Source organism: Hydractinia symbiolongicarpus, chromosome 15 (genome assembly GCF_029227915.1).
Source record: "Hydractinia symbiolongicarpus strain clone_291-10 chromosome 15, HSymV2.1, whole genome shotgun sequence".
Lineage (NCBI taxonomy): Eukaryota > Metazoa > Cnidaria > Hydrozoa > Anthoathecata > Hydractiniidae > Hydractinia > Hydractinia symbiolongicarpus.
In genome coordinates this window covers 10700459-10714578 of record NC_079889.1, presented here as the reverse complement: position 1 = coordinate 10714578, position 14120 = coordinate 10700459, and the positions used below count along the sequence as shown (strand labels likewise).

At 34.7% G+C, this 14120-nt stretch overlaps 1 protein-coding gene across 10 annotated transcripts in view; it reads right to left on the bottom strand.

Moving 5' to 3' along the window:
* Positions 1 to 5087: 5087 nt before the first annotated feature.
* LOC130628896 (epidermal growth factor receptor kinase substrate 8-like) overlaps positions 5088 to 14120 on the bottom strand; it is a 43079-nt gene continuing 34046 nt past the window's right edge. For all 10 annotated transcript variants that reach the window (XM_057441938.1, XM_057441939.1, XM_057441945.1 and 7 more), the window contains 13 exons: positions 13635 to 13788; positions 13277 to 13370; positions 12814 to 12899; positions 11053 to 11749; positions 10345 to 10389; positions 9996 to 10118; positions 9716 to 9797; positions 8775 to 8910; positions 7853 to 7879; positions 7667 to 7720; positions 7494 to 7550; positions 7077 to 7279; positions 5088 to 6426 (listed from right to left, as the gene is read on the bottom strand). In XM_057441938.1, the coding sequence (XP_057297921.1) occupies positions 7106 to 7279; positions 7494 to 7550; positions 7667 to 7720; positions 7853 to 7879; positions 8775 to 8910; positions 9716 to 9797; positions 9996 to 10118; positions 10345 to 10389; positions 11053 to 11749; positions 12814 to 12899; positions 13277 to 13370; positions 13635 to 13788 (1729 nt within the window). In that variant the 3' untranslated portion in view covers positions 5088 to 6426; positions 7077 to 7105. The remainder of the gene's footprint in view (positions 6427 to 7076; positions 7280 to 7493; positions 7551 to 7666; positions 7721 to 7852; positions 7880 to 8774; positions 8911 to 9715; positions 9798 to 9995; positions 10119 to 10344; positions 10390 to 11052; positions 11750 to 12813; positions 12900 to 13276; positions 13371 to 13634; positions 13789 to 14120) is intronic.

Below are 14120 nucleotides of genomic sequence, written 5' to 3'. Positions count from 1 at the left end.
AGACGCGTGCTAAAAACAGTCTGTACGATTTCAAAAACCTTTAAATAACGCTAGGTGTCCATAAAATACATGAAACCCAATCCACCTGCGCGTAAAGATTTGTTGTTAGAGCTTAAAACACGGGTTTTTCGCAAGCCTATAATTTCTCGTTAGAGCTTAGAAATAATCATTTCGTGAATAAGTCAACACGCACGTAAAACTTGTTTTACGACCTCTTATTCTATAAAACGATGGCATCAAATAAACATGTAGTATAGGAAGCTGTTCTTGCTATGAGAGGAAGACGAAGACGTCGTGGTCGAAATAGAAGAAGATTAGATTAAAAAACTGGCTATGGATAGGCGTACAAATTTAGATAGATGTCATGCATTCTACATTTCTGGTAGCAAAATCATTAACAGATGTAAATTTTGTAGAACTTTTTTTTAACTATTTGAACAACAAGTATCTATTTTATTATGACACTTCAATTATTACAACACTTATTAGGAAATATCTTACAAATCTTTCTTTTAAGATATGTTTCGAAGTCACCAGATTGTCCAATCAATTATCTGACCTGCATAGAGAAATAATAACAAGAAAACACCACATCCAACCACCTATCCCCCGCAAGAACGTCTGGCTGTTACATTACCATCCTCGTCCCCAGGGGTTTGTTGCCTAAGGAGCGCTAGCGCTTACTTGACGGTAATTTTGCCGCCCGCCTCAATGACGAGGTTTGTCACATTACGTTAGCTAGCTACAGGTAATACAAAATACAAACCAATAATACTAATAATGTAATACAAACCAACCGTATTTGAATTCAAATTGAGAAGATCGATGGTTAGATCTATCATCGATGAAGTATGCGAAAAACTTTGGAATGTCTTAGTAAATTTTGTACAGCCCCGTCGTCAAACAATGACAGGAAGAAAATGTCAGATAAATTCCTTGCATTTTGGAATATGCCGCTGGCATTGCACACAATACGTAGGCTTGCTTTTTCTTGACTCCTTTGACATAATCAAGGGTCTTCTCCCGACATTTGAGGTACGGTACCTACAGTTTTAGTTTTGTAGATGTCGGAGAGTTTGGCAGGAATAATGACAGTGGAGGTGTTGAAAAATTCGCAAATGGGTAAATTGTTTAGATGTAATATGAAGTAAATATTTAGATACCTTAATCGGACAAATTTTAGCGCGGATTTAATTTCGCGAGGTAAAATATATCGTATTTCGCGAGGATTTAATTTCGCGAATTTAGTCTTTTCAAAAATTTCGCGAGGATTTAATTTCGCGAATTCAGGCTTTCTAAAAATAACGCGAGGATTTAATTTCGCGAATTCTGTCTTAACTTAAAACAAATTTTCACGAAACATTTGAATATATTAAATATAATACAGAAGATCGCCTCTATTTCAAGGAGGTCTTGAAATTGCCTGCGAAATAACAGTTTCGATGCCTGGAAGTATCAAGGGGCACATGCTTCTTCGACGCTATCAAGATATGTTGGATAAATTATATTGTCAACCAAAGAATGAGGTCATCATGGGTTCGTTTCTTGAGAACAATGTTGGCCGTACCGAACCAGCCAGAGCAAAAAAACGCAAATGCGTTAAAAAAACAGTACAACCAACAGCAGGGAGCAAAGGCATCCGAAACTTTTTTCAAAAGAGATAAAATAATATTATTTACCGTATTTTTTTACGAATTTTGTTGTAAGTTTTACATGGAAAAAAATAATCGAGAACAAAACATTTCACGAGTATTAATTTTCGCGATGGTACAAATTAAAAAAAAATTCGCGAGGATTTAATTTTGCGAATTCAGGCTTTCTAAAAATTTCGCACGGATTTAATTTCGCGATTTGACTGTTTGCAAATATTTCGCGAGGATTTAATTTCGCGAATTTGGGCAAAATTCGCGAAAACCGCGAAAATTTCTCCGCGCGAAAATTTGTCTGATTAAGGTAGATAAAATATATTTCGCTGTTAAAAAAGAATACAAAAAATGGTTTATATTTCGGAAAATTTTAAAAACAGATGGTATTAACTGGAAAAATGGGTATATTTGCTGTGGACACTAGAGCTCTAATGAGAGATTTGAATGACAAACTTGCCAGATGTTGTCGTTTCAGAAAGAAATTTCCAAAAGCTTGAACAGAAATATGAGAATGCTAATAACTTGGTAAAAAAATCAGCCACAGAACTTCACAAAAAAAGATTAAGAAATGCTAAACAAAGTTGGAAACTGCTAGAAAGATAATGAACCAAAATATAAATACCCCGTCCTCATCAAAAGCAGGGTCAAGTGCATCAGGGCTTGCACCATAATGGTGGTCAGTTAGATCTGTAAAAAAATCGACATTTTTGTTGCTTTTGACTTTAACTGAAAATTTTTGGTAGCATCATTCTCAAAATTTTTAACCACGGGCTATATTTGATATGAAAGATATATCCTTTTCAGGTTCACCCAATTTCACAACAACCCACATTTCTTGAAACTTTTTTCGCCCATAAATACCAAGAAGGGCTGGTAGTCTACTACCAGTAATTTTCATATATCTAGCTCAGTGGTGTTCTGAGAAATATTAAAATAGTTTGTACCACATGGCTTTGGAGCTTCTAAAAAACTGATGTCTATTATTACTTCCTTATTACTTGGGTTCATTTCTTTATTGATATCAGCATGTAAATTTTTAATTTCGTCTGTTTTATGAGTATACACTGTAAACGATTTTTCAATTTGGACTGCTATTTTATTTTTTATTTTGTTGGTAGTGTTTGTTTTAGAAACTGGTTTGTGGATATAATCTACTATTCTTTGCTCTTTGTTAATGTCATGTCTTATAATATTTTTGTTGTATAAGGCTACACCACAATAGTCATGATCAGCTAAAGCAGTGGCTAGCTTTAATGTGTATTTGTATTGGAGTTGTTGGCCAAATGAGGTAGTTTTTCCCAAATCAGTTTTCATTAACACTTGGTAGACATGCTGTTCTACAGGTTTTTTATTTTTGAGTTTTTCCTTTAAAGTTTTCATAATTGAAGTGACATCTCTTTTAAAATATGATTCACTTGGATCTGCAGCATTAAGAACAACTTCACTTTTATAGCCTTTAATGGAACCATTGGAATAGAGCCTTTTTTATACCGCCGATGCCATTTTTGTAACTATTGTGTGACAGTCAGCTCCAAAATTTGATTGCCAGTGTCGTGGAAATGTTTTAAAAATAACAAAACTGCAAGAACGCAACAGCATAAGCCACTTGCACAAACTGGATAACTGCAATGAGCTTTTTGAGGGTACCCATTTTCAAAAACAAGCACTGCTGGCCTTTTCTCAGTACCATATGACTTTTTTACCATTGCTTTTACATATGTACACAAATTATCAACTAAAGTTTTAACAGTTACTATCTTTCTACTCTGTAACATTCTAATAGCCTTTTCTTGCTGGCCTAAACTACCATATGTTTTCATTTTGCAGTAGTTTTTAAATATATCTTCATTGATAAGTGGTAGATCCTCATCCTTTTTACACCATTTAGCTGTAGTTGGAGGAATGTCTGTGGGATCTAAGCTACAACTAAACTTGTAATTTTCATTTGCTTTGTCATCTAAGACGTTTTACTAAACGAGGATATCGCATAAACTTTCTAATTTTTATCTGCAGCTCTTGAAAATTTCCTGTAGCACACTAACCTATATTTTTTAGCCATTCTGAGCATTCTTCACGGCTATAATTGCTAACATCCTTTGTATTGTCCATGTTTATAAACTTTAATAATTAATATCATAAATAAACTATATACTATTGCATTATAGAACGTTTTTCTTCCATTTATTATAATTTATCTAGCCAAGTACACCAAAACAATCCGCCGCCATTATGATTTTTTTTCCTACAAGTGAATTTTGACGGACTTGACCGCGCCGTATGAATTTGGCTAATAGAATTATAAATACATTGGCCGGAACAAATTCCGGTGAAATCTCAGTGAAATGGAGGACAGACTTCCATACTTCTTGGCAGGACATGAAATCTATCCGTGGGCTAATTGGTTAATGCAACCAATATTTTGAAACGCTCTAACAAATGAAACACGCGAAGTATTTAACTACAGCTTTACTCCAGCCCATCGTATCAACGAAAATACGTTTGGCATTTTACTAGACCGTTGGAGATTCTTTCAAAAAACTTATAGAAAGTAGGTACACCCTCACGAGTAGAAAAGTATGTCTTGGACCTACTACCTAACTATTTTAGGCAAGCAGACTAGATAATGCTTTTTGTACTCCAATTGCTTTTAACAAGCACAGCAATTAAAACAAGGGAAAAATTGGCGGATTAATTTATTTTTGAAAAAGGATGGCAGATCAGAAGAAGCAGGAAAAATTAAAACTATTTTATTTCTTGACAATGATGTTAACTTTTTATTTGCAGCTGTCAAAAATAGTAAACTTTTCCAATCTCTTTCCCAGGGTGTTCTGGCCCCTGAGCCGTTATTGCATGAACTTCATCAACAAGGCAAGATGCCCTGGGTAGGAGATTGGAACGAAAAGAAACCCTAGTCTCGAGGTTTGTTGACCAAACTTTTCTAAGGTTATTTTGCTGGCTGTGAAGGAGTTACTGCTGCCTGGGTTACAAACGTGTTTACCATATTGCTTCAAAAAATTTTCACGACTACTTGCATTGTTATTACCTTGCCTTTCTTCATCCACTAAACTTTGCAGATACAGTCCAGGTTGTATATAGCAGAATGCTGTTTGTTAAACATGTTGCTGAGTTTTGCGTATTTCTACTAAAAAACAGTGTAACCCAAACAAGAGCAAGTTTTAGAATCTTACCAACCATAAATTCCAAATGCCTCCGTCAGTCGCGTAATCGGCCCGATGCTTTCTCTAGCCATTTTCCTTTAAGCATTTCAGTGGATGTGATAATAAACCTTGCCGTATAAGTCAAAAATTTCAAAATGGAGACGAAGCAGCCTTCCTTTTACTGCGTGAATGTTCAAAAAGGATGTTCTAAATTGCTGAAGGAAAGTTTTTTACAAAACTATGCAACTAGAATTCGTGTATGGTTAACATGAAAACAAAACAGTTAATAAAAAGGGTTTTCTTATCATCTTTAACGCTACAAAAAATTCAGATCACATCGCCTGAAATAGACACGAGAGAATGCATATTGTTGTTTACAAGAAAAACGATCTCCTCAAAAATTTAAGCCTGAAAATTTAAATATAGACATTCCCTCGGCTACCAAATCGTTAGAGAAGTAAAAGTATTCACGTGTCCATTTTACATTTTCGTGTCCATTTTACAGGAAATGTAACATAGTGGCGAGTATATATCAATTAGAATGAACCACATTTTAAAATACTAAATCAATAATTAGCAATTATCATTTTCCCGATGTCTTCGCTTTTACCGTAAAGGTGCAGCTGACATTAGAACGAGGCTGACACCAAAACGAGATACGTATATGAAAAGATATCGGGAAGTATCTACTGTAGTGCAACAAATGCGCTTGTCAATTTCGTACCCAGGAATTCTTGCATTCATGGTTTCTTATACAGTAGTTATTCCTGGGTTCGATATTAATAATTTGTTTTATTATAAAAATATACAGTGACGAAAAATTAATTACGTGTATTATCTCAATGTTGGTCAAATCGTTAAAATGTACCGATAGTGAGAAATAAAGCAAAAGAGATATATGCAGACATAATAAACGCGACGGGAACAAAAGATAAATTTTTTTAAATTTTAAATTTTTTCGCCAAATTTTCGGTGTTTTTTATTGGGATGTCTACTATATTTTATGCAACGAGGAAATAATTTAAAACTAAAAAATTTTTTTTTAGTAGTTTTCATATTTCAAGGTTTTCAAGATTCAGCAGACTTCCTGTCTCGGCATAACTTTTTAATTTTTACAAAAAATAATATTTTACCAACGAAACAAAATTATTTTCATATTATCATTATATTCATAAACTTAACATAACAAAAATATATAAGCAATAAAGTTTAAAGGGTTGGAAACCAAGTTGTAAATATTTATATTCTGTTTGTTCAACTCTCCGAAAAAATATTAAAATAAGCTCTGGGGTGGAGAATTTTACAAAATTATTCCGAAAGTGTATTAAAACCAACCACACATAGGACGTGCGTGCGGACGAAACATTCATATGCTAAGCCGTTTCAGCAATATAGACATTGCCGGGCTTGCGTAATGTTTTGGTTAGAAAACCATGGCAACGCATCGTCAAAATGTATGCTGGGTAATAAATACATAAATACTAAATACAAGTATATTTATATCCCAAGTAAAATTACGTAGTTTAACTCTGTAAGTGGTAATGGAGGTCTTAAGATTTAATTTGGTGTGTGTAACCACTTTTTCTCGTTCATCTTGATTCGCCCAATCAGAGGTATGATATCTAAACAATTAAAAACGGAATTATTTGAATAAGCCTAATTAAAAAACAGAAAGAAAGACGTAATTAGCTTCTTAGTAAGTTATTGATTCAAACTTCGTAACACAAAGTGTTGCATCCCACTAAATGGTCACTTAGTATGACAAGGCGGTTAGTTATTTACAAATACGATATGGTGGAATATGGACTGAATTGCAATACATTCTGCGATTGGGTGTACGCTTCTCACACTCCTCCTTTGTGCACTTAACAGCAGTGTTTAAACTTGCAAAATACGTGAAGACAAGAAATAAATGCAAAAGAAAAGATAGCAGAATTAATATTCGCAAATTTAAATGCTGCATTTTTAAAACATGTACAGCGCAATCTTCACAATTTACGTTATTGACAACTCGCTCCCATTTCTCCTGTACATTCACTATAAAAGTCACTTTAGACATTGCATGGAAGGCAAACTAGTTCTTTGAGGTTATCCATTTACAATGTTTATATCGCAATTTGTATAAATCATCATTTTTAATTTGGCCAAATTCCACAAATCTCCGGAGGCCCTATTCACAAACTTTAGTCCCGCATTCTTCCGCAAAAATTCGAAAACAACATTATTTCGCAACCTATTGTGCTAAAACGTCACATACAGCAGATGTACTTACATACAGATTTGTACATCTTCATCTACTGATCACAGCTTTGTTTTTCCTTGTGGTGTGCTCACATTGATCGAAGAGTTCGAAGAAAAGGAGGTGAACGTTGCATTGGCAGGTTCTCTAGCATTCTTTTTTAAACGTTCAAGTTCTTCTTTTTGCTTTCTTATAGCGGAGGCACCATCATTTTCAAACACCTTAGATAAATCGTCCTAAGAACGAAAGGAAAGTCATGGGGTGCTAATCAAAAAAATTTAGAATGGAGCGCCAGTATGCGAAAAACATGGGAAGGGTTCAAACAAAGATGCATTACTTCAAATTTTGCATTTTAGAGATGTCAAAGTAGCGCCACTTTATGCCTTGAAAAGATAGCTAAAACAAAGTCACTTTACACTTAGATTAAACACACACTGTGCTACTTCTTACCTTCAACATGTCCGAGGGTGATGCTGTTGAGTTAGCATCTTGACCCTGATGATGCGCCTGTAGAAACGTGAGAAGATAAAACAAATAAAGAAACCAAAAAAAAGCAAAGTAAAAACAGCGGGAATACAACAGTAATGAAATACCACACAGTTTACGTAATTTATCGTCCATACCCGTGCCATATCGTGTTGCTGTTCTCGCTTCTGCAATCTTCTCACCAAAGCACGCTAAAAATATATAACTTTTTTAACGCCCTTGGTGTGACTTAGAAAAGAAAGGGGGCAACTTTTAAAAGGGCGTAATTTGCAAAGAAGGGCGCAGATTAGTAACATACAGCACATGAAAATTACCAGCCTTACCTGGAATTCTGTGAGAGTTTTATGACGCTAAAACGACCAAAGACAAATGTGTAAACAAAACGAAGAAAAAACAAAATATGGATAGAAGAATACAAAAAAAAAAGAAAATTATGGGTGAAAATACAAGACACCATTTAAAATCATGTGTCATTTTCGAAATCCTGAACGGGGAGATTTTTGTTCAAGTGCTTTAACATGCCGAAAAAGGTGTGAATACTTTAAATTGAGCTCATGCGGTACAGTGAAACATCTTTGTAGAAGTCAACCGCATTTCGTGTGTCTCGCTACTGCGGTTACCATTTTGCGTGACAGACAGATAGACGTATACGGGAGTCAAATTGGTATGCTTTATTATTTTAAAAAAAGTAAGACTTTGACATTTTAAATTTTCTAGCAAAGACAATCTAATTCTTTAAACTTTTTGCTTCCTGTGAGATTTTTATTGTTTTGATTGAGACCAAAAAACAAAATTTGGGCGTATCCACTATGAAGAGGTCAGTTTTAGGGGTAATGATAATTGGCACAATAAAATGACGTGCGTTATAGAAAAGCTACATAGAGGCTTTGTAGACGATATCTGCTATAAATAATGTCTGCTATGAATGATGTCTGCTAGAGTAACTTCGTCCCCTAAAATTATATCTTTACACCACCGAGCATTATATTTTTGACATTTACAAGATGACTGTTTAATTTCCTTTAAAAGGTCTCCATATTTCAGAGTGTTTTTAAGGTTAGGTTTTTTGTGATGATCCTGGCTGATATTCCACGATTTTTTATCACCCAAAGAAGACACGTAGGCGCAATCAAAGCAAAAACAATAATAGTTTTTTAAGGTATCTCGAGAATGATGGATATTTACGGGTTTTTAAGATCTTTTAGTCTAATTTCAAGGTTATAATTTATAGCGAAACAAACTTACATTTTGAGCACCGTTCTGTACTTGTAACTCTTCGTAAAGTTGAATTCCTTCATCATTACCCAACAAATCGATCATATCTTCTTTGTTGATCTTAAACAAGTCCAACGCAGTCTTCCCTTTCAAAATATCAATCGATCTGCAAATAAAAATAAGTGTTTATTGCATCTAAACTTAAAATAAAAAGGTTTTTAGGTTTTATTTTGTACAATTATCCAGCTCTGTTGTTTGTGAAATAATGTTTACAACAAAAATTACTCAGACTTAGGAATTACGAGATCGCTTCATTTCCAGAATTTGATTTCACTTTTAATTCGATTCAAAGATTTGCATTAAATACTCCCTCATTACTTAAGTACAAAAACTTTGCAGACATTTACTTTTACGGACAAACCATTTTTTGGAAGGCTCTGCGAAAAAAAAATTCGTGAGCATCAATTTTGGAAAATCGCCATAAATTACACTTAAAAATTTCAACGGTTGAGAGTGAAAACATTCTTTTCTTATCAAAGCATAAAATTGAAAGTGAAATAGATCATACTTGGTTAGGATCTTTTTCACAAAGATAAGTTAATAGAACAAAATTTTTTTCGCGTTCCCAAGTTTTCATGAATCGGTGTTGTTAAAAAATTTTGCAACATAAAACTCAGCAAATTGGCCAATATTTGTAAAATTCACCCCCATTAAAGTTTATAGGGAAACAGAACGAATTTATTTTTGACTTTTTATAATTCTCGATTGTGTCTTGATCAGGTGTTTCGTCAATATGGAAATGCTTTAAGGGAAGTAATTTCCGCGAGAACTGAATTTCGCCAGTATTAGTTCCCGCCAAATATATTGGGAAAACTCTCTATTCGCGAAAATTAATTCTCGCGAAGTATTGAGACTATATATAGCAAATGTTTGATAGCAGCTTCCACTGACATGTTTCAAATTCACCTCACCTCTCACTGAATCCAAGTTTAAACAACCATCTGCTGACGTCATCAGCTGTCGAACTTTTATACAACGGAATAAAGACATCCACTAAAACGAGAGACATGTCATTCGAATGAGATAGAAGTTCTTTTTTTGTAACAAAGAAAACCAACTTAGAAACGGTGTGGGAAATTGCAAATGTAAACAAAAAGAAGTCTGTGAATCCACTGAAACGAGAGACAAAATGGTAGCATAACAAACTTTCAATAGCGGTATAAAAAACAATAACAACAAAGACAAATATACCAGCATCAATGTTTGGAACTTTCTCTTGCGACTGTTGCACTTCGACAGGGTTGAGTGATAAAGACAGTCTGTTCTTCAGTTCGCTTTGTAAGTCTCCTCCTTTTGGTTCGTAGTTAAAGTTGGCTAAACAAGGTAAGAAAAGTTGACTAAACAAGGTAAATATATTTTAGAATACATAGAAATCCAATTCGAGTTAATAGATATATTTTCTGATTAGGATACGCGCGTCAATATAAGTTGTTTTGATGCTGTGTAGCAATCTTTAAATGACTTCAACTCACATAACCCGCTTAGAAGAACATACGCAAAATAAGAAAGAATATTAATCAGAAATTTCTAAAATACTTACAGTTAGAGTTAGGTTCAGGAACAGATCCAACTAGAACAGATCCAACTAAAAAAAGAGAGAAATGAAAATCTCTATTGTTAACATGCACACATTTAAGATACAGTCAACACTCTATTTTTGACAACTTTAGTGCAATTATTTTCTTTCTGCAATGTCACCGACTACTATTTCGAGAGGATCATTTGGATGGCAAAAGTAGTTGAGTGCAATGCTGATGTAACAAGTCATACGAAAAATAGGAACTTCCTGTAGCAAAATTATATGGGTAATTAGATATTTCAGAGTATTTTATAAGAATTTCCCCATGGTTTTATCAGTGCACCCAATTTTTGTCCTTTAGTTCGAAGAATTAACTCTTTAGAGTTAATGAGTGTTAATGAGAGGTGTCTGCTCTCGACATTCGACTGCAATATAAATTAAACAAATGAAACTCCACACAAACAGAATCTGCTACAAGATTCCTTAAATAAATCAATCAATGCAATTTCATAACTAACTTTTTCGGGACCCTAATAGTAACTTATTTTCTCAGGCTGATAATTATGCGGGTCGACAAAAAAAAAATTTACGGCTAGTCCTTTTTGTGGATGATTGGTTGCAATTAAAATTCGTAGGTAAAAATTGCGTTCTAATTTACTCGCAAATTTCTTAAATGAATATCGGTACCTGCAAGAATTAACGAAAAAAGGTTAAAGAAGACAAACTTACGATTAGCTTCTTTCGACACAATAAATGACTGCGGTTTTGGCGATACTGGCGGTGGTACGGGTGGTGGCGGCGGAGCGGGTGGAGGAGGCACCGCTGCGGTTTTCGGTGGTGACATCCTGTTCTGGGATGCTGTCTGCGTCTGTGTGACAACAGTTGTCTTCTGGTAATTTCTGCTACTAAAACCATTCGATGTTTGAGCAGAAACTGGCTTCTTTTTGACGACCGCATATGCAGGAGACTCTTTTCCACTGCTGTTCTGCATACCGTTTGTATTAACTGTCTGTACACTTGTGCTTATTCCTTGAGTAGAATATACACCAATGCTTTGATTAGATGTACCGATTCTATGAGCAGAAGTGCCCATTTCTTGAGTGGATGTACCCATTCCTTGAGTGGACGTACCTATTCCTTGAGTGGATGTACCCATTCCTTGAGGAGAAGTTCCTAATGCTTGAGTAGAAGTGTTCATACCCGCCGGCGTGGCTATAATGTGTGTACCATCTATATTTGATTGGACGTTACTTCCGTCCGGTAACCGCACTGATATTATGACCGGAGTGGTGGTTTGTTGCGGTTGTTGTTGCTGTTGGTGATGTTGTGTCAGGGAGTTATCGTTGACGTAATTTTGGTTGCTGTCAAATTTGGGTGAATATGGGACGGAGGATGTTTGTGTTTGGTGATGAATATGACCATTAGCCTGTTTAATATGTAAAAAAAAAATAAATAAATATAAAAATAATTCTTGTTATATGTTATCATAATGAAAGCACGAAATTTCTATTATTATCATTGACAATACACCTTTATGTACTGCAGTCTTTTTACCCGAATTTTTTTGAAGAAGCATGGCTGAGAAATATTATGATGGCTTCATTTCCTAACAAACTCTATTACAGCTAGCTGATATGTATTGAGGTGTTGCATATGTAGTTTTACATAACGTTTTGAACATTAGTTTACAAGTACTTCTTATCTACAACTCCACCACCAAAGTTTTGAGACAAAGGCACTTTTTCAACCATTGTGCAGAGTTGGCAAAAATCATAACTCATGAATTCTCCACAGGCTGAGAATGTGCTACATTTGCAAATGCGTATGTTAGATAGGCAGTATTTAAACTGCGCTATTTGCACTTTGAAACGCGTCCGATTTACATTGTAATCCAGTCAAGGCCCACAAAAGCCTGGAATTTGAAAAAAGGTCATGTTAACGTCAGCAACATTTTGAGGGTTTGAATCTGGCCAAATAACCAAAGATTTTAAGTCCGCTGTAAAAATATCACATGGCGTCTTCCAACACTTTCTTTGTTTGTATTTTGTTTGAAGTTATTTTTTTGCATAATTTCGCCATATTTCAAGTTTTCTAAGCAAAATGTTCGCAACATTTAAAGGTTTTAAAAACAAACAAGAAAACCCCTAGTTACAACAACCTTTTTCAAAAATATTTCAAGGTTATTAATATTTTTCTCTAGCATGACACATATATGTTTTCAAGATCATCTATTTTCCGCTCAAGTTTTGATAAGGTTTTCATGGTGAGGGAAGACACCCTGTAGAAACAAAACGGATGGTGAGGGAAGACACCCTGTAGAAACAAAACGGATGGTGAGGGAAGACACACTGTAGAAACAAAAACGGATAGTGAGAGAAGACACACTGTAGAAACAAAAACGGATCCCAATCAAAGCAGGTAAAACACAAGGTGTCGTTCCGTTATTCACACCAAAGTTAATCGATCGTCCACACTGAAGGTTACACTTACCATGCCACTGTTTCCATTCATTACTACACCGCCATTTGTTTGCGTGAAACCATGGATATCATTAATCGGCGAACTATTACCAGAATCTGAATGTAAACAAATAGTTTTTAAAAAATTGAAGCAGTGATTATCGCCATTTTTATGAAGTGCTGTCAAAACCAATTCAAATGCGTGATCAGTTAAAGTTAGCATTTAAAATGATATGAAGAGTTCTCCATTTTAAGTATGATCAGAAAAACTTACATACCAAAATACTTCCAATACAACAGACAAAACTTTAAAACAACAACACAGCAACAACAACAACAACAACAACAACAACAACAACAACAACAATGGTAACAACATAATATACACAGTACAAGATTAACATAGAAAATATGTGGAAACTGGAAGCCATGGAGTGGTTTAGATTGCGAAAACAGAATTATAATTTTGGAAAGATACGATAAGATAAAAATACCTGTGGCAGGAATCTCCAACACAGTTGAAGGTACGTAGCCTTGTTCACCGTGACCATTACGAACTAGCCACCATCTTCGTGAATTGTCAAGAATCTAAAACAGGAACAGTGAGTTAACAGCAACATTTTGAAACATTTTTAAAACATCTGAAATTGTAAGAAGCTTTTGGTAAAAAAAAGCAAAGATCCCATGCGTCAAAAAGTACATCGACAGCAAAAATGCAGGGAAATACCCTACTGATGTCTTTTTCCACTCACCGGCAAAAAGACCAGGTAGAAACAACAACTAAATTCTAGAACATTACTAAAAATTAGGGACTCTTTCATAACTGTCACCCCGATGCAATGTTTCACTTACGTGCACTTTCTCTCCTGCACGTATGGTGAGTTCTTTGTTGTTATGTGCCAGGTAGTCGTAGACCACAATACCAACCAATCGATATTGTGGTTTGCTGTCTATACTGTTGTTTCTTTGGTGGAGATGATGGTTATGAATATCTGCTGTGTTTACTCTGAAAACATGCCACAAATTTATTAGCTGTGAAGGAGGGTGTAATAGGGGTTGTATTGTAAGGGGCGGAGTGTAGTTTTTGATTTACATGCTTAGTTAAATTTTAAAAATGGTAGTATCAGATGTTGATTGAAAGAATATGTGTTTCTTAAAAATACATGTACTTTAAAATTCTTGAGGCAGTTAAACAAAGTTTGAGTCCTGAGGTTTATAATTTAACATAAAAGCAAATTTTATTCTACGATTAACTAGGAGCTGAAAATGTTTATTGTTAAATGAAGTTGGAAATCTGCACATTATGGTTATAAAATCTGATTGGTTCAATGTTGTGGA